This window comes from Eleutherodactylus coqui, chromosome 5 (genome assembly GCF_035609145.1).
Source record: "Eleutherodactylus coqui strain aEleCoq1 chromosome 5, aEleCoq1.hap1, whole genome shotgun sequence".
NCBI lineage: Eukaryota > Metazoa > Chordata > Amphibia > Anura > Eleutherodactylidae > Eleutherodactylus > Eleutherodactylus coqui.
The window spans coordinates 162113101-162132545 of record NC_089841.1 but is presented as its reverse complement, the minus strand read 5'-3'; the positions used below and the strand labels follow the sequence as shown (position 1 = coordinate 162132545).

General features: G+C 49.2%; 1 protein-coding gene across 1 annotated transcript in view; it reads right to left on the bottom strand.

The window, feature by feature from the left end:
- The window catches only part of LOC136627993 (glutathione S-transferase theta-1-like), a 32370-nt gene extending 30633 nt beyond the window's left edge, over positions 1-1737 (bottom strand). The window contains exon 1 of the mRNA XM_066603552.1: positions 1581-1737. Coding sequence (XP_066459649.1) covers positions 1581-1695 — 115 coding nt within the window. The 5' untranslated portion in view covers positions 1696-1737. The remainder of the gene's footprint in view (positions 1-1580) is intronic.
- Between the last annotated feature and the right edge of the window lie 17708 nt (positions 1738-19445).

Here is a 19445-nt window from a genome sequence, read left to right as displayed (position 1 = left end):
AGCAGGAGTTTTAAAATAAATAAATTTATACTTCACACATCCGAGGGCTCGCCGTACAGACCAGCCGCAGTACAGATGAAAAGAGAACACAGCAGGTATGGCGGGCGCCGATGCTAGCAGAGCCGGATTCCACAGCCGAATTCTGCATGCAGAATCCTGCTCTGCCGTGTGCAGCCGGCCATACACTGAGATTTCCCTGCATATATCCCATGTCAGACGAGGTCTGACGCGTTTCGAGCACCATGCAGGAGGGGGCCGTCCTCGGAATTCTCTTCTGTATATTACAGGATGCAGAAGAGCGGTCCGATGTCAGATATCTCCTGCACGGTGGAATATACATATCAACTCATTTAACCCCTTAGTGACCACCCTATCGTGTTTTTACATCCTGCCGCTGTAGGGAAATCGTGGAGCAATCTCCCTCCATACATCATGGGTATCAGCTATTTCTTACAGCTGACACCCGCGGGCAACAGCCCCGACAAGCCACGTGGCCGATTGTGGCTGTTAACCCTTTAAATGTCAAACCTGACAGCGGCATTTAAATCCCCCAAATGATGTTCAGGGGTCCCGTACAGCCCCCCCCCGCGGTGAGATAGGGAGAGCCAGGCGGGTGTCATGGCAGCTATGGTCCTTCTGAAAGGCTCTAGGGCTGTCATGGCAGAATGCCCATCAAGCCATCCCTGTGGGGTGGCTTTACAGACTTCCTGTCAGAATGTCTAAATGCTATAGCATTACATCATACTGCAGGAGCGATCAAAGCATCGCTAGTTATGGTCCCTCCTGGGGAATAATAATACTAATACTACTAATTACTAAATAACAAACTGCGTCTGTAAAAGTCCAATCAAAGTAATGCATTATTTATTGCACACTGTGTAGGTCGTCCAAAAATAAATAAAGAACGCCAGAAATGCGCTTTTTTGGGGGGGGGTCACCATGTTGCCTAGAAAATAAAATTAAAAAGACCTAATAAAAAAGTGATCAAAATGTCATATGTATTCAAAAATTGTACCAATGGAATCCACAGGATGTACCGCACAAAATGAGCCCTCGCACAATTAGGTCGACGTAAACACTGACAGCTCTCCGCGATGAGCCGAATATATACGCTCATCGCAGATAATCGCAGCATGCCACGATTTCAATCCCACAAGTGGAGAGCTGCAGTCATTCTCCGCTTGTGGATGTTGGGCTACACTTTCCATGGTTAGCATGTCATGCAAGGTCTGCGGGCAGTTTATCACCATGGATCTGGCAATGAAAACTCGCCCATGGACAGGCAGCATTATTCCAAAGAATCTACGGTACGTATTCACACCCCAAATAAATAAGAGCTGGGGAGCGTGTGGGTGGCAGGGAAATTGGATTGGAAAGGGTTAATAGCCATTTAAATCAGGACAAGGGTGATTCACCCACCCATCTGCTTGCGCAAATAGAGATACAAAGTACCATCATTCACTAGCAAAAAAAGTTGCACAGGAGCAGGTATATTTTACAATCTGGTTGTTAGAGCTGCCAGCTGACATACTCCGACCACAGGACCCCCACTGCCCCTCCAGCTCCCCCCTCAGACTGACCTTTGCCTAGCTGCACCACATTGTTTTTGAAGGGGATCTTGCTGGCCTTGGCGAAAAAGTAGACAGCGCGGCACGGCGGGGAGACCAAGTCCAGGTAGAGCGCTACCTCCGTCATGGTGCTGGAGCTAAGTACTGCTGTGGGGACTCCGAGAAGAGCTGCGAACTTTGAAGGAGCTGGCCACACCCCCCACTCAAAGCCACGCCCTCTGCTGGTCGGCACTTACTCCGGGTCACCTTTGCTCCGCTTGCTGTTATTGCTGTCTCCTTATTATTCAGCAGATTAGTGAGCCGCCCAGTGTCCACTAACCTCTATTGTGCAAGCTTCTGGAAGGTTCATGTGGAGCAGCACATAGTTCAGGGCAAGAACACAGCGGGCTACATTGTGGTCCTACAAGTCCTGGATGTTGGGCCGGATTCATATGAGCGTACATGTATTTGTGCACACATGAGAGTAGCATGAACTTTTTCAGTGCGTGAGGCATTTACGTGCAGCAAAAAAAAAAGATACATGAAACGGCTAATTAGTCTAATGAGTTCCAGATGTGTTATTTTTCCTGCACAATTACGCAGTGTTTCACGCATCTCCTAGCATATTTTGCACACATTTGCGCATCCCCCCTCCCCATTGACTTCTATGGGGATTTTTGGTGTGCAAATGTGCAGGAAAATAGCGCATACTGCGGTGTTTTTTTTTTTTGCGCTCTGGAAATAAGTAGAAAAATGTGCGCACGTGAATAAACACATTAAAATCAATGGATTCTATTCACTTTGTATCCTGCACGCAAATGTTACGCCTCCAAATACACTCACATGAATGTGGCCTTAGGCTGGTTTCACACGGCCCAGAATCTCACGCAAGCTTAGCGTGTCGCATAAAACATACGTGAATATACATGAGCGAGCGACATGCTGTATCCACGTTCCTCAAAACGCAGCGCCCATTGTTTTCAAGGGGACAGTAAAAGACATCGCACACCGTGCGAGCTGCAGGCGAGCGCGATGTGAGGTTCCTATTGAAAACAATGGGAAACACTTGCCAATCCTCTAATGTGCCGGAGGACCGCTACTTTACAGAAGGGATGGGGCGGTTTGCCAGAAAAACACCTCGCATACTGCGTAAAAACACGCAGGTGAGTGCGATATTGGATCATGTTTCTTGGTCTAAGACAGTGATAGCCAACCTTTTGAGCTCGGTGCATCAAAATTCGCCAAAAAACCGAGCATAACTCGGGTGGTGTGTCACTTCGAGAAAAAATCCATAAATTTGCGATATTTATAGTTTAAATAATAAATATGTATAATTGTAATGCATAACTGTATTTAATAAACCTGAAAAAACCCATAGCACAGGCCCTCGCCTCTCTCAGCCTCCCCCTCACTTATCTCAGTAATGATGAGCCCCCAGCGGCGACAGCGCCCCCCACAGTGGCCGCCAGCAGCGACAGCACCCCCCACAGCGGCCCCCAGCAGCGACACCGCCCCCCACAGAGGCCCCCAGCAGTATCTGCCCTGCACAGAGGCCCCCAGCAGTATCTGCCCCGCACAGAGGCCCCCCAGCAGTATCTGCCCCCCCACAGAGGCCCCCAGCAGTATCTGCCCCCCCACAGAGGCCCCCAGCATTATCTGCCCCGCACAGAGGCCCCCCCAGCAGTATCTGCCCCGCACAGAGGCCCCCCAGCAGTATCTGCCCCCCCACAGAGGCCCCCAGCAGTATCTGCCCCACCACAGAGGCCCCCAGCATTATCTGCCCCGCACAGAGGCCCCCCCAGCAGTATCTGCCCCCCCACAGAGGCCCCCAGCATTATCTGCCCCCCACAGAGGCCCCCCAGCAGTATCTGCCCCGCACAGAGGCCCCCCAGCAGTATCTGCCCACCACAGAGGCCCCCAGCAGTATCTGCCCACCACAGAGGCCCCCGCATTATCTGCCCCCCAGGAGTATCTGCCACCCACAGAGGCCCCCCAGCATTACCTGCCCCCCACAGCGGCCCCCCAGCGGTGACTGCCCCCCCATGAGACCCATGTACTTACCTTGTGGAAGCTCCGCTTCTCCTGTGCTTGGCGCGCCGCCAGCAGCGATGATCTCCGGCGCACACTGTGACGTCAGTGTGTTGCAGAACGCCTCCTCCCCCAGACGCTCTCGTGGAACCAACAGGTAGGAGACGTCGGGGGACGGGGTGAGGAGGATCCTGGCTGAACACTGACATCACAGTGTGCGCCAGGATCAGCGCTGCTAGTAGTGCTGGTTAGTGAATACCAGCAGGGGAGCCACGGCCCCTGCCGGTATTCATTAACGGGGTGAGCGGCTGCGTGTCAGTGCTGACACGCGTGTCACAGGTTCGCCATCACGGGTCTAAGAGCTCCTTCACACTGGCGAGGGCAATATCGGGCCATGATTCACGGCCCGATATTGAGCTACCCACGATGTGAAACCCGTGGATGTGAGGCATTTTCACGTGAAAACAGCCTTGCCTCACTGCGGGGATGAAGGAATCTCCAGACGTGGCTGTCACAGCCGCGGCAGAGGATCACGGAGTTCTCCCATTGCTTTTAAATAACCACAGCAAATATTCGTCAATGGGCAGGGGCTCTATGGCCTCCTTCACACGGGCGACACGGCATCGCTGCGAGAAAATCACAGCAATATTGCATTGCTGGTCTGTGCAATATTGCTGCGCCTTCTTGATGCAATACCGCGATTTCATAGAGCTACAAAGTCGTGCGACTTTGTAGAACCATATGCGAGGATTTTCAGGGGGATGGAGGCTTGAAATATAAGCTCTACCCTGAAAATAAGCCCTAACTGCAGAAAAAAAAATTTAGAAGCGCTGTCCGGGGCTCCGCTGCAGCTTCTCCACGGGTCCCCGACACTGGCCTTCTTCATCTCTTCTGGCCGGGAATTGAAAAATCTCTGCCTCCTGGAAGTGCTGGCTGTGATAGGCTGACACTTGATCAATCAGAGCCTGTGGTCGTGATTTGCTAAGGGTCAGCCAATCAGAGGCAGCGCTTACAGGAGGCAGGGATTTTTCAATCCCTAGCCAGAAGAGATGAAGGAGAATAGTGCCAGGGAGCTGGGGAGAAGATGTGGCCGGGCTGACAGCACTTCTAAAGGTGATGCATACTGTTTTGTTTTTTTTTGTTTTTTCCCTGCAGCTATGGGTTAGATAGTAGGATTTCCTACTGTCAAAGTTGCATTGCACCGCAGGAAAATCGCATTTTTGTGCGATGCGATGCAACAGAAAGAAAGGCTCCATAGGGAAACATGGGCTACAAAACCTCACGGGTCGAGGGGATAGCGCCGGACCCACAAGGTTTTTGGGTTGGGATTCCGCATGCTACAAAACATCACATGTGTAAAGGAATCCATAGGAAAGCATGGGCTTCACATACATGCGATTTGTAGCATCGTGACCTTGTCGGCCGTGTGAGGGAGGCCTAAATCAGAGATAAATCTTTTATTGGGTACATGCAGCTTACCTCCTGTTTAGTTGCTATATAATTATACCTGCTTTGTCCTGGAATGACCCCTATAAGCCCAGCAGCACCTTACAGCACACCGCACACCCTCCGCTTGGCAAACCTCTTTATTTTAGCCTTTCATTGTTTTCCATTTGGCTGTTCCTCAGATGAAACTGAACAGAAAACAAAAACCACACATGTGAACGAGCCACTAGACCTCCTTTGCACGGGGCTATCTTGGTGCGGTTTTTGCACTCTTTTTTAACCAAAACCAGGAGAGTTCTGCTGGTATAAAGTGACCCTCCAATTTCGGGAAAAAATCCAGTACTGGGACAGGCTGAGGAGAGGGACCTATTACCTCCAGTTTCCCAGTTCTGGACGCCGTTTTTGACCATCTAAGGGTGCCTACCCACTAGCGATATTTTTTCTTGAGATGCGAGAGCGATGATTATGAAACCAATGATTTTCAATGGTTTCATACTCATTCGTGATTTTTATTCTTAAGTCTCGCAGCGCAGAGAAAAAAATCTGCAATATCGCTCAGTGTTTTCAATGGGGTCGGCGGCAGCAGTGCTGGCCCCATTGAAAACATAGGGAGTACATCGCGGTCTTCTGCCACAGCTGTGACAGGGAATGAAGGTATCCTCTGCCACAACTGTGACAGCTATCACAGCTGTGGCAGAAGTCCGTGATGCTTTCCCATTGCTTTCAATGGGGCCAGCACTGCTGCGTCCCCATTGAAAGCAGTGGATTGCAAGCAATCCCCGCAGCGATGATTTTTGGGGAAGGGCTTGAAATATAAGCCCTTACGTGAAAATCAGCCCTAGCTGCAAAAATAAAAATTTTTTTAAATTATACTCACCTAGAAGAGCCGGCCAGCTGTTCTCTCCAGCACGGCAGCCTTATTCTGTGTTCTGGAGGTAGGGGATTGAAAAATCCCTGTCCCCAGAAACCGCTGGTCTCATTGGCTGAACGCTCAGCCAATTGAATGACAGCTGAGCGCCGCTGGGATTGGATTTTTAGGGATTTTACCCATGTGGTGGCTTAACTGTTTTTTTTTCAGCTACCGAAATTATTTTTACTGCGTTTTTTTCCGTGACATGTAGGGCTATTTTTTATATCTTTTTCATATGACTTTAAAATTGGAGGGATCAGCATACGAATGCATTCGGGAGAGAGACACAAGGAGATATGTTAAAAAAACAGGTTGTCTATAGAGATGAGCGAACGTACTCGTCCGAGCTTGATATTCGTGCGAATATTAGGGTGTTCGGGATGCTCGTTACTCGCAACGAGCACCACGCGGTGTTCTGGTTACTTTCAGTTTCCTCTCTGAGACGTTAGCGCGCTTTTCTGGCCAATTGAAAGACAGGGAAGGCATTACAACTTCCCCCTGTGACGTTCAAGCCCTATACCACCCCCCTGCTGTGAGTGGCTGGGGCGATCAGATGTCACCCGAGTATAAAAATCGGCCCCTCCCGCGGCTCGCCACACATGCCTTGTGACTTAGCTGAGGGAAAGTGCTGCTGCTGGTGCTGCTGTAGGGAGAGCGTTAGGAGTCAGTGTAGGCTTCAAGAACCCCAACGGCCCTTCTCAGGGCCACATCTACTAGTGTGCAGTACTGTGTTAGCACAGTATTTTTTTTTTTTTGTCCAAAATTGGATCTGCAGAGCATTGCGCCCTGCAATAGGGACAGAAGTGGGGGTTAGGCAGGGAGAGTGTTAGGAGTTAGTGTAGGCTTCAAGAACCCCAACGGTCCTTTCTAGGGCCACCTCTATCCGTGTGCAGTACTGTCCAGGCTGCTGTTAGCAGTGTTGCATATTTTTTTTTTTTTCTCAAAACCGGCTGTGCAAAGCATTGCACCGGGCATTAATACTACAGGGATAGAATTGTGTAGGCAGGGCCAGAAGACATTTATTATTCATTGAATACACGCAGTGGGGTCTTCCCTTTGCTAAAAAGGAAAAAAATTATATTTGGCCTGCCTGTGTCAGTCCTAAGGTCTCCGTGTACGTGTGTGCTGCGTGTACAACGTACAAAAATCAGACGCAACCAGCTACGCTTTACTGCAGCCTAGCGCCATTGTCTTTCCTGACTGGCAAATACCTGCTCTGCTAGAGTTAATAACTCTGCTAAACTAAAGTTGTGTGTCACTTTTTCAGGGCCACACTACAGTTCTAAAAGTTATTGTTCATTGAATATACGCAGTGGGTCCTTCCCTTTGCCAAAAAGGAAAGGAAATTATATTTGGCCTGCCTGTGTCAGTCCTAAGGTCTCCGTGTACGTGTGTGCTGCGTGGAGAACGTACAAAAATCAGACGCAACCAGCTACGCTTTACTGCAGCCTAGCGCCATTGTCTTTCCTGACTGGCAAATACCTGCTCTGCTAGAGTTAATAACTCTGCTACACTATACTTGTGTGACACTTTTTGAGGGCCACACCACAGATATATTAAACTTCTTGTTTTTCATTGAATACACGCAGTGGGGTCTTCCCTAAGCTAAAAAGGAAAAGAAATTATATTTGGCCTGCCTGTGTCAGTCCTAAGGTCTCCGTGTACGTGTGTGCTGCGTGTACAACGTACAAAAATCAGACGCAACCAGCTACGCTTTACTGCAGCCTAGCGCCATTGTCTTTCCTGACTGGCAAATACCTGCTCTGCTAGAGTTAATAACTCTGCTACACTATACTTGTGTGACACTTTTTGAGGGCCACACCACAGATATTAAACTTCTTGTTCATTGAATATACGCAGTGGGGTCTTCCCTTTGCAAAAAAGCGAAAACATTATATTTGACCTGCAGGCTTGCGCCAATTTATTTCCTGCCTGGGAAATCAAATCACTGGTAATACAGCATGCTGAGGGGTAGGGGTAAGCCTAGAGGACGTGGACGTGGCCGAGGACGCGGAGGGCCAAGTGAGGGTGTGGGCACAGGCCGAGCTCCTGATCCAGGTGTGTCGCAGCCGACTGCTGCGCGATTAGGAGAGAGGCACGTTTCTGGCGTCCCCACATTCATCGCCCAATTAATGGGTCCACGCGGGAGACCTTTATTAGAAAATGAGCAGTGTGAGCAGGTCCTGTCCTGGATGGCAGAAAGTGCTTCGAGCAAGCTATCATCCACCCACAGTTCTGCGCCGTCCAGTGCTGCAAATCCGAATCCTCTGTCTGCTGCTCCTCCTTCCTCCCAGCCTCCTCACTCCACTACAATGACACCTGCTCAGGAGCGGGAACACTCCCAGGAACTGTTCTCGGGCCCCTGCTTAGATTGGGCAGCAGTGGTTCCTCTCCCACCAGAGGAGTTTATCGTCACTGATGCCCAACCATTCGAAAGTTCCTGGGGTCCGGGGGAAGAGGCTGGGGACTTCCGCCAACTGTCTCAACAACTTTCTGTGGGTGAGGAGGACGATGACGATGAGACACAGTTGTCTTGCAGTGAGGTAGTAGTAAGGGCAGTAAGTCCAAGGGAGCAGCGCACAGAGGATTCGGAGGAAGAGCAGCAGGACGATGAGGTGACTGACCCCACCTGGTGTGCAACGCCTACTCAGGACAGGTCTTCAGAGGGGGAGGCAAGGGCATCAGCAGGGCAGGTTGCAAGAGGCAGTGCGGTGGCCAGGGGTAGAGGCAGGGCCAGACCGAATAATCCACCAAGTGTTTCCCAAAGCACACCCTCGCGCCATGCCACCCTGCAGAGGCCGAGGTGCTCTAAAGTCTGGCAGTTTTTCACAGAGACGCCTGACGACCTACGAACAGTGGTGTGCAACCTTTGTCGCGCCAAGATCAGCCGGGGAGCCACCACCAACAGCCTCACCACCACCAGCATGCGCAGACATATGATGGCCAAGCACCCCACAAGGTGGGACGAAGGCCGTTCACCACCTCCGGTTTGCACCGCTGCCTCTCCCCCTGTGCCCCAACCTGCCACTGAGATCCAACCTCCCTCTCAGGACACAGGCACAACCGTCTCATGGCCTGCACCCACACCCTCACCTCCACTGTCCTCGGCCCCATCCACCAATGTCTCGCACCGCACAGTCCAGTCATCGCTAGCGCAAGTGTTGGAGCGCAAGTACGCCACCACGCACCCGCACGCTCAATCGTTAACCGTCCACATAGCCAAATTTATCAGCCTTGAGATGCTGCCGTATAGGGTTGTGGAAACGGAGTCCTTCAAAGCTATGATGGCGGCGGCGGCGGCCCCGCACTACTCAGTTCCCAGTTGCCACTACTTTTCCCGATGTGCCGTCCCAGCCCTGCACGACCACGTCTCCCGCAACATTGTACGCGCCCTCACCAATGCGGTTAGTGGCAAGGTCCACTTAACTACGGACACGTGGACAAGCACAGGCGGCCAGGGCCACTACATCTCCCTGACGGCACATTGGGTGAATTTAGTGGAGGCTGGGACAGAGTCAGAGCCTGGGACCGCTCACGTCCTACCCACCCCCAGAATTGCGGGCCCCAGCTCGGTGGTGGTATCTGCGGCGGTGTATGCTTCTTCCACTAAAGCACCCTCCTCCTCCTCAACCTCTGTCTCGCAATCTAGATGTGTCAGCAGCAGCAGGACGTCGCCAGCAGTCGGTGTCGCGCGTCGTGGCAGCACAGCGGTGGACAAGCGTCAGCAGGCCGTGCTGAAACTACTCAGCTTAGGAGATAGGAGGCACACGGCCCACAAATTGCTGCAGGGTCTGACAGAGCAGACGGACCGTTGGCTTGCGCCGCTGAGCCTCCAACCGGGCATGGTCGTGTGTGACAACGGCCGTAACCTGGTGGCGGCTCTGCAGCTCGGCAGCCTCACGCACGTGCCATGCCTGGCCCACGTCTTTAATTTGGTGGTTCAGCGCTTTCTGAAAAGCTACCCACGCTTGTCAGACCTGCTCGTAAAGGTGCGCCGGCTCTGCGCACATTTCCGCAAGTCCAACACGGACGCTGCCACCCTGCGCACCCTGCAACATCGCTTTAATCTGCCAGTGCACCGACTGCTGTGCGACGTGCCCACACGGTGGAACTCTACGCTCCACATGTTGGCTAGGCTCTATGAGCAGCGTAGAGCTATAGTGGAATACCAACTCCAACATGGGCGGCGCAGTGGGAGTCAGCCTCCTCAATTCTTTTCAGAAGAGTGGGCCTGGTTGGCAGACATCTGCCAGGTCCTTCGAAACTTTGATCAGTCTACCCAGGTGGTGAGCGGCGATGCTGCAATCATTAGCGTCACCATTCCTCTGCTATGCATCTTGAGAAGTTCCCTGCAAACCATAAAGGCAGCCGCTTTGCGCTCGGAAACAGAGCCGGGGGAAGACAGTATGTCGCTGGATAGTCAGAGCACCCTCCTGTCTATATCTCAGCGCGTTCAGGAGGAGGAGGAGGAGGATGAGGAGGAGGGGGAAGAGACAGCTTGGCCCACTGCTGACGGTACCCATGCTGCTTGCCTGTCATCATTTCAGCGTGTATGGCCTGAGGAGGAGGAGGAGGATCCTGAAAGTGATCTTCCTAGTGCGGACAGCCATGTGTTGCGTACAGGTACCCTGGCACACATGGCTGACTTCATGTTAGGATGCCTTTCTCGTGACCTTCGCATTCAACGCATTCTGGCCACTACGGATTACTGGGTGTACACACTGCTCGACCCACGCTATAAGGAGAACCTTCCCAGTCTCATTCCCGAAGAGGAAAGGGGTTCGAGAGTGTTGCTATACCACAGGACCCTGGCGGACAAGCTGATGGTAAAATTCCCATCCGACAGCGCTAGTGGCAGAAGGCGCAGTTCCGAGGGCCATGTAGCAGGGGAGGTGCGTAGATCGAGCAGCATGTACAGCCCAGACAGTGCAACAGTCTTTAAGGGCCTGGCCAGCTTTATGGCTCCCCAGCAAGACTGTGTCACCGCTCCCCAGTCAAGGCTGAGTCGGCGGGAGCACTGTAAAAGGATGGTGAGGGAGTACGTAGCCGATCGCACGACCATCCTCGGTGACGCCTCTGCCCCCTACAACTACTGGGTGTCGAAGCTGGACACGTGGCCTGAACTAGCGCTGTATGCCCTGGAGGTGCTTGCTTGTCCTGCAGCTAGCGTCTTGTCGGAGAGGGTGTTTAGTGCGGCTGGGGGAATCATCACAGATAAGCGTACCCGCCTGTCAACCGACAGTGCCGAGAGGCTAACACTCATCAAGATGAACAAAGCCTGGATTTCCCCAGACTTCTCTTCTCCACCAGCGGACAGCAGCGATACGTAAGCAATACGTAGGCTGCACCCGCGGATGGAAGCTACGTTCTCTCTCACCATCCAAAACGGGGACATTTCTGCTTTATCAATCTGTGTCTAATATTCCTCCTCCTCCTCCTGCTCCTCCTCCTGAAACCTCACGTAATCACGCTGAACGGGCAATTTTTCTTAGGGCCACAAGGCTCACTCATATAATTTTTCTAAACAATTTTTATATGTTTCAATGCTCTTAAAAGCGTTGAAACTTTAACTTGAACCAATTTTTCGTTAAACTGGGCTGCCTCCAGGCCTAGTTACCACTTAAGCCACATTAACCAAAGCGATTAATGGGTTTCACCTGCCATCTTGGTTGGCCATGGCCAATTTTTTTCAGGTACATTAGTACTGTTGATACAGCAATTTTTGTGGGCCCTCGCCTACAGTGTAATCAAATAAATTTTTAGCCCAGCTGCATTAAGCACGACATTACTACCTCAGCTGTGTTGGGCAATGCAATGGGATAATTCTATGTACCACCGGTGGGTTCCAGGGAGCCACCCATGCTGTAGGTGCACACGGAGTTTTTACTACATCTGTACACTTGAAAAGAACCCCAGTCAGACTGGGGCATGCAGTGTGGGCCGAAGCCCACCTGCATTAAGCACGACATTACTACCTCAGCTGTGTTGGGCAATGCAATGGGATATTTCTATGTACCGCCGGTGGCTTCCTGGCACCCACCCATGCTGTAGGTGCACACGGAGTTTTTACTACATCTGTACACTTGAAAAGAACCCCAGTCTGACTGGGGCATGCAGTGTGGGCCGAAGTCCACCTGCATTAAGCACGACATTACTACCTCAGCTGTGTTGGGCAATGCAATGGGATATTTCTATGTACCGCCGGTGGGTTCCAGGGAGCCACCCATGCTGTGGGTGCACACGGAATTCCTATTGCGTAGTTGTACCTGCCTGTGACTATTTATAAAAAACCGCCGTCTGACTGGGGCGTGCAGACACCTTGACAGAATGAATAGTGGGTGGCACATAGGTTCCCCATTGCTATGCCCACGTGTGCAGCTCCAGATGGAGGTGGCACAGGATTGGTTTTCTCATTGCTTCTGTACAGCATTGTGGGCTATCGCCCCGCCCCTTTTAAAGAGGGTCGCTGCCTAGCCATGCCAACCCTCTGCAGTGTGTGCCTGCTTTTCCTGTGGCAGACGCACTTATACATAGACATGAGGGTGGTGTGGCATGAGGGCAGCTGAAGGCTGGGCAGGGACAGTTTGGTGTGCGCTGTGGACACTGGGTTGTGCGGGGGGGGGGGGGGGGTTGGGCAGCATGTAACCCAGGAGAAGTGGCAGCGGAGTGTCATGCAGGCAGTGATTGTGCTTTGTTGGAGGTAGTGTGGTGCTTAGCTAAGGTGTGCATTGCTAATGAGGGCTTTTCAGAAGTAAAAGTTGTTGGGGGGGGGGGGCCCACTATTGCCGGTATTGTGGCTTAATAGTGGGACCTGTGAACTTGAGATGCAGCCCAACATGTAGCCCCTCGCCTGCCCTATCCGTTTCTGTGTCGTTCCCATCACTTTCTTGAATTGCCCAGATTTTCACACATGAAAACCTTAGCGAGCATCGGCGAAATACAAAAATGCTCCGGCCGCCCATTGACTTCAATGGGGTTCGTTACTCGAAACGAACCCTCGAGCATCGCGATAATTTTGTCCCAAGTAACGAGCACCCGAGCATTTTGGTGCTCGCTCATCTCTAGTTGTCTACATAAGCAGCCACCTTATATGTAACAGCTTCTGTTGATATGCGCTTTATATCTGGATTGGATCATAGCCAGCAGAGAAAGCAAAGGATAAGTATTGAAGGCGATAGCGGGCAACTCTGACACATCGTTAGAAATCAAGATTAGAGAGGACAAAAGACCATTGACCCTCATCACAGCAGAGGGGTGCGAGTATAAACTGGACATCCAGCAGATCATATTAACCCCTAAACCCACATGTTTCAGTGTTTCAAACATGAAATGGCAATTAACACGATGAAACTCCTTGATAGCATCAGTCGATAACAAGAACATGGGCGTGTTGGTTGTAAGTGCTGCATAAATTAAATGAATCTCTCTGATGAGCTCATCCCATGCCTGCCTGGACTGCAATCCCATCTGGTCCTTGTGAATGACATCTATTAGTAAAGGAGACCGCCTCGTTGCCAAGATCTTAGTGAACATTCAAGAGAGGCATGTATTATAATTCGGTCATTTCCAATCACAATAGTACCGATATCCAGGTAATGTATGGGGCTGGTTTCTTGTCTATATACTGTAGTAGGCTTGCAAAATGTTCCACAATACAACACTGGACACCACTGAATGGAATAACTTTTGCTATATTCTGCCATACACCAGCCAGAGGGAGGATAAAGGGGCACTCTTTTGGCCTCCATCAGGGTAATGTAATTCTATAGACACGTTCAATGTGTATATCTGGAGTGTTCGCAGCATTGACTCTAAATGTGCATCAGAAACTGTGTCCTCTTAGGCCTCATGTCTGGGTTGGATTCTGACTGCGAAATATCAAAACGAAATTAGACCCAGCACCCCCAGAGATCCTATATTCGCCTATCCAGATCCATCGCGAGTATTTAGGTCGGCAAGCAGTGGAGTGCATGACGCCAGCGTTGGGCTTTGCCGCGGATTTCTGTAACACTTCTGCAGTGCTCACTGTGAAAGCGTCGCGGGACGGACGGCTTCCATTGACTGTAATGGAAGCCATGCGTGCAATTTTCGGCACAAAATAGAACTTGCCACGATTCTCCCCAGTGATAATCTGCCCGTGGGCATTCAGCCTTATCCTGTTCTGGAATTTGTTTCAAGTGCAAATTAATCACACCCTGCTTGTGTCCTCCTATAAGATCATGTGCATTTGTTTTAACGCTTTTAGATCTGTTCCATTATGCCTGTGGAAGGACCCTGCATAAGTTAAAAAGCTACCTATAACATCACATATTTTTGTTAGCCATTAAAAGTCGTCATATCTACAAGATCACTTGGTTTCTCTTAAGGCCCATTTACACGCAAAGACAATCTTTCAAACAATTGAAATATTGACAGTTTTAGCAATCGTTTTGCATAAACTGGTAATGGACACTAATATCCAGTAGCAGTTTACTACGTTTATTTGCGTGTAAATGAGCCTCCAGCGCTGTTGGCAAATCACAGCATGTGGTTTGGACTTAGCCCAGGCAAAGACAATGCAGCTGAGTGCAATCAGCTGAATACAATGTAATCAGCTGCTCAGTGCAGAACACAGCATGTCATCTGTGTTATCTTCTCTTCAGCAGAACAATGGATTTTAAGCTCACCTAAAAATCATCGTTCAGCCCAAAAGTACAATATGGAAGCGTTCACACGAACGACTATCGCTCAAAAGCCATCGTTTGAACGAATTTTGAGCGATAATCGTTTCGTGTAAATGGGGCTTTACTGAGCGCAATTAAACTAGCCTTAAATACACTGGTTGACCACCACAGAATAAAACAGGATATGCTCAGATACACCAAGTCAGTTTCACACATTATATGCTTAAATAAATAATAATGGGAAGGGTTCACAGAGGGAGCGTGTTCCCTCTGTGATGTTATGGGGCTCTCACAATGTAATTGCAGAGAGTCTGGCTGGTTGCCCTGGTAACAAGACATTACCTACAGGCGTCCTGTATACCACTGCCTATGATTGCTGTAATAAGCGATAAGGCATTGCAGGAGAGAAGTCCTGCAAAAACTTATCATAGCGACCATCGGTGGTATGCTGTAAGTCCCCCACAGGGATACAAATGGTAGAATTGATGCATTTTGATGCAATTGATGCAAAAATAATTAATAAGAGTTTTTCAGTATAGTCTATGTACCCAAAATTGGCACCAATAAAAACTAGTTCGCCACACAAAAAACAAAGCCCTTATATGGCCACATAACAGAAAAATAATAAAAACGTTATGGCTTTTGAAAAATGGAGATGAAAATCTGCCAAAAATCGTTGCGCCCTTAAGCCCGAAATATGCCATGTCCTTAAGGGGTTAAAGCAGCATGTAATAGCCTAAGGATTTTCCCCATTCCAATGCAGTGGGTAACTTCTGTAACACTGCTGAGTGTTTTACAGCGTTAATACCAAGTTTATTACTTAGTTGTGTTGTGTGGATGAACGAGAGCACTATGGCAGGACTTGGCACCCGGGGGAGACAGGCTGCCAATAATATATGTAACTACTATATTGTAGCTTTAAAAGGATACTTCCCTAGCAGCATGGCTGTTTACAAGGAACCTGCCAGCACTTTTACACACATTAATCCACCTACACCTTCTATACACTGATGTGTGCCTTTCAAAAGTTACTTGCCTGTGCCAAGCATACCTGCAATCGGAGGACTTTTAAAAAATGTTTTTATTGAATTTTGATAACATACAACAAAACCTCCTGTTGTCTAAGAGGGAGTGGGATTACTGACATGTTGATAGGTATCTGTGCGTATGCTTTCTGCAAAAGGTTATGTTAGGTTCCAGCAAAGTCACCCACAGGTGGGGGTTAATTGAGCTAGCTAGGTGTGGATTTCTTCAGTCAGCCAGTCTCCCGGGTCTCAGACCCCTGTGTGTGGGGTACCTGTGTCTCCAGAGGCCACTTTTTAAGGTCGAGGTACTGTTAGAGTGTGCTGCTGGGATCTGTTGTTCTACATGGGTTTCACGCAGCATAGCGACATAGGTGGGGGTTGATTGAGCTGGCTGGGTGTGAATTTCTGCAGCCAGCCAATCACCACCAGTCTGCTGCTCATATGTACCAGCTCCTCTGCTAGAGGCTGCTAGGCTTTCCTCTGTGTGTTCAGTCTGAACAGTGTGATGTTCCTATGTTTCGGTGCATGTGCTAGACGTGTGGAGTGAACAGTCCTGTTCAGGGTGCATGGTATACAGTGTTGTATGCACTGGTGTGAGCTGTGTTCAGTCCTGCTGTGTTTTGTTTGTCATCTAGGTCTAGGTAGGTGCCTTGGTTCCAGTGCAGGGCCATCCTTGTCAGAACGATTGCCCCACATGCAGACAGGTTTCATGTGGAAGTTGTCTCGTTAGAGTAGGGACCCGCGAGACGAGGACCCGTGAAGTGGGCTCGCGGGCTTAAGTATCTTGGCCAAAATGCGAAAACCTTGTACATCCTATAGTTATTCCATCTGACTGTTAATGCAGGTGTGTGTCTTGAGTGCTTGTCACTCATTGGTTTATGTCTGTCCGCAAGTATGTCGTCTGTTTCTCAGTTCTGTGTTTGAATTCGCCTGTTGGCGTGGATGAAGTTTGTTTCGCAGTTCTGTGGTTCTGTCCGAATTCGCCTGTTCGTGGTTGTGTAAGACGTAACAGGTTCCATTAATATAAACAATATGGACGAAAGGGGGTTTCCTTGGTGGTGCCATTGGACAGGTGAAAGAGCTAGATAGGGTCCTATTTACTAGTCCCTTGGCAGAAGCTGTGGAGTAAAGAGCTTGACTTGCTCTTGGTATATTACCTCCAAAACCAAAATTTCTGCAGTACTGCAAATGCATATCCTCAATGGATCCCATTAAACGCCTTCTCCACATCCAATGTCACAAACAGAGCAAGCGTCCGAAGGTTCATGGTAAGCAGCATAAAATCCTGAACAATGATCATTCAGTACTGAATGGCCGCTATGTTAAGTGAATGGAGAGGGGCAGGGAAGCACAAGGAGAGAAATCTCCTCCAGCCGCCCCCCTGTTAAGCAATGCTACGCACTCCTGTGCAAAAGCACGTGAGTGGGTACTTGCGGAAGACGAGAGTCGGACATCATTTGTCCCATCTAAATGAGCCTTAAAACAAAGGCCCCAAGAGAGACTGAAAGGTTTGAGAATACTCATTTAAAACCCCGTCCGGCTCCAGGGCTTTATCTTTTAGAAGTGTGCATGCATCTTCTTGCCTCATCCGATTCACATAGATCAGTATGGCTTTGTACTGGGCTGCCAGGTGGGGAATAGCTTATGTAGGGCTACACATTTGGCTCATATGATGGCTGACAGTGGACTGCATGGCCCCTTATCACTTCATATTAAAGCTTTTCATTCCATAGCCCAAGACTGTTTAGTTATTCAAAAATGGGGCTGTGGTCACCACTTTTTGCACTGGCCATCTCAACTATAAGCCAATACCATGGTTCAGTATGCTGGCTATTCCTCGTCATCCTTCCCCACTGAGTGAGGTACGATACAGGGGTGTCCTCCATCAGCCTATTCGTACTGGCCTTTGAACCTCTGACTATGTTAGTACATAACTCACATAAAGGCATAAAAGTTGGTGGTATCTACCACAAAAATAAACTTATTTGCTGACAACATACTTCTCTTCATTATCCAGCCCCACATCTCTCTTCCCAACCTCCCACAATTTTTATCTAGCTTTGCATGAATCTCTGGACTCACCATAAACACCAACAAATCAGTTGCTCTTAACGTAGCCCTTCCCCCTCTGGAATCTTAAAACCCAATTACACCTTTCATTGGACAGACTCGTCCATATTTTATCTTGGCGTTACTCAAATCTTTATACCACCAATTACATTCTTGTTCTATCAAAGCTCTTTTGACCCTGATGGATACCTACTGTGTGGGAACATAATCTAAACGCTCGCTCACGGGCATGTGTCTTGCATATTACATGTGTACTTTTCATGCATGCTTAGTCTTTTTCACAGATCTGAAAAAGGCAAGTATGAATGGTCCAATAGAAATCAATGGGCTTTTAGCAACACATTGGGATTGTGACAAATATAGGCAACATTCGCCCATGTGAGGGAGGCCTAAGGGTGCTTTCACACAACAGTGTTTATGTTCTGTTTTTTGTGAGCCAAAACCAGGTGTGGGTCCAAAATACAGAAGACATGAAAATATTTCCATTATACTCCCCAAAAAGGTGCTGTCACACAAGTATGATTCCACAGGATGCCGTGTAGTTGTGGATTTTGTCTAGTAGCAGATTGTTTCAGCAGAACATTTTGTAGAGTTTCTTGCATCTTTTCAGCAGACTAATTGCAGAATTCCATCTCTAGTATGTTAGAAATTCACAGCAGAATTTAATCTGCCAATAAAGACATGTTTTTTCAGAAATTTAGAATTCAAGCATAGCTCAAGGCTTCATGTTGAAAGGCAGATTTAAACTGCGGAAGATCCGCAGTTCAAGCTGCCCATAGGGACCAATGGGCGTTCACACTCTGATTCACACAAGCAGATTTGTTTTCCAGATTCCAAATACAGGAGTTAAAAAAAAAAAAAAAAAAAAGGCAGCATGCTCCATTTTAGTGTGGACGGCTTCCATTGAAGTCAATGGAAGCCAGACAATCCGCACCCCATCCCCAATTGACACTGCATATGGGCCGCGGATTCCACGGCAAGGCAGCAGTTTGAAGAACTCCACACCTGGACAGGTACGCAGGGTCCTCGGCCATGGTCAGGTTTGGCTCCTGCATCCGACCACCCATGGACATGAGGCATAGGGGCTACATTCACTTGCAGTCAATTGCTTTAGTTTACACCCCTTGCAGTTTAAGTCTTATGCATCCTATGGGCTCCTTCACATGAGCATATGCGCATCTCTGCGCAATTCATTTGCGTGCATATCAGCGTATTTCTTGCACTCACAGGGCATGTTCATTTGCACGTGGCAGGCACTCCCTGAGTTAAATGTATTTAGCTGAATGAGTTCCACATGCTTTTCTCGTGAAATTGTGCATCATGCTTATGCCTTGTGCTTTACTTGCACCCCCCCTCCCCCCCATAGACTTCTATGGAGACATGTGGGTGCAACTATGCACAAAAGTAGAGCTTGCTGTATTTCCCTGTACATGTGAATGAACCTATTGAAGTCAATGGCTTCTATTCTTTGCATATTGCACATGCAGATACTGTGTGAAGGAGCGCCAAATGTTTATTAAACAGGCAGAGGCACGCACAGACTGTCACATGGACATCCATCTAGACTGGTCACCACAATGTGGTTTTCTTGACACTACTGGCAGATCTTGGCACATGCTCCACCTGGTCTCTGCACTAGAGATGCTGCAGTCAAAGCAGCAATAAGATAGTCTTGGACAGTTGTGGCATAGAACAAGTCCAATTCACAGGTGCTCACAACATGACTGATAAGGGAGGAAAACCCCAAACACGAGAG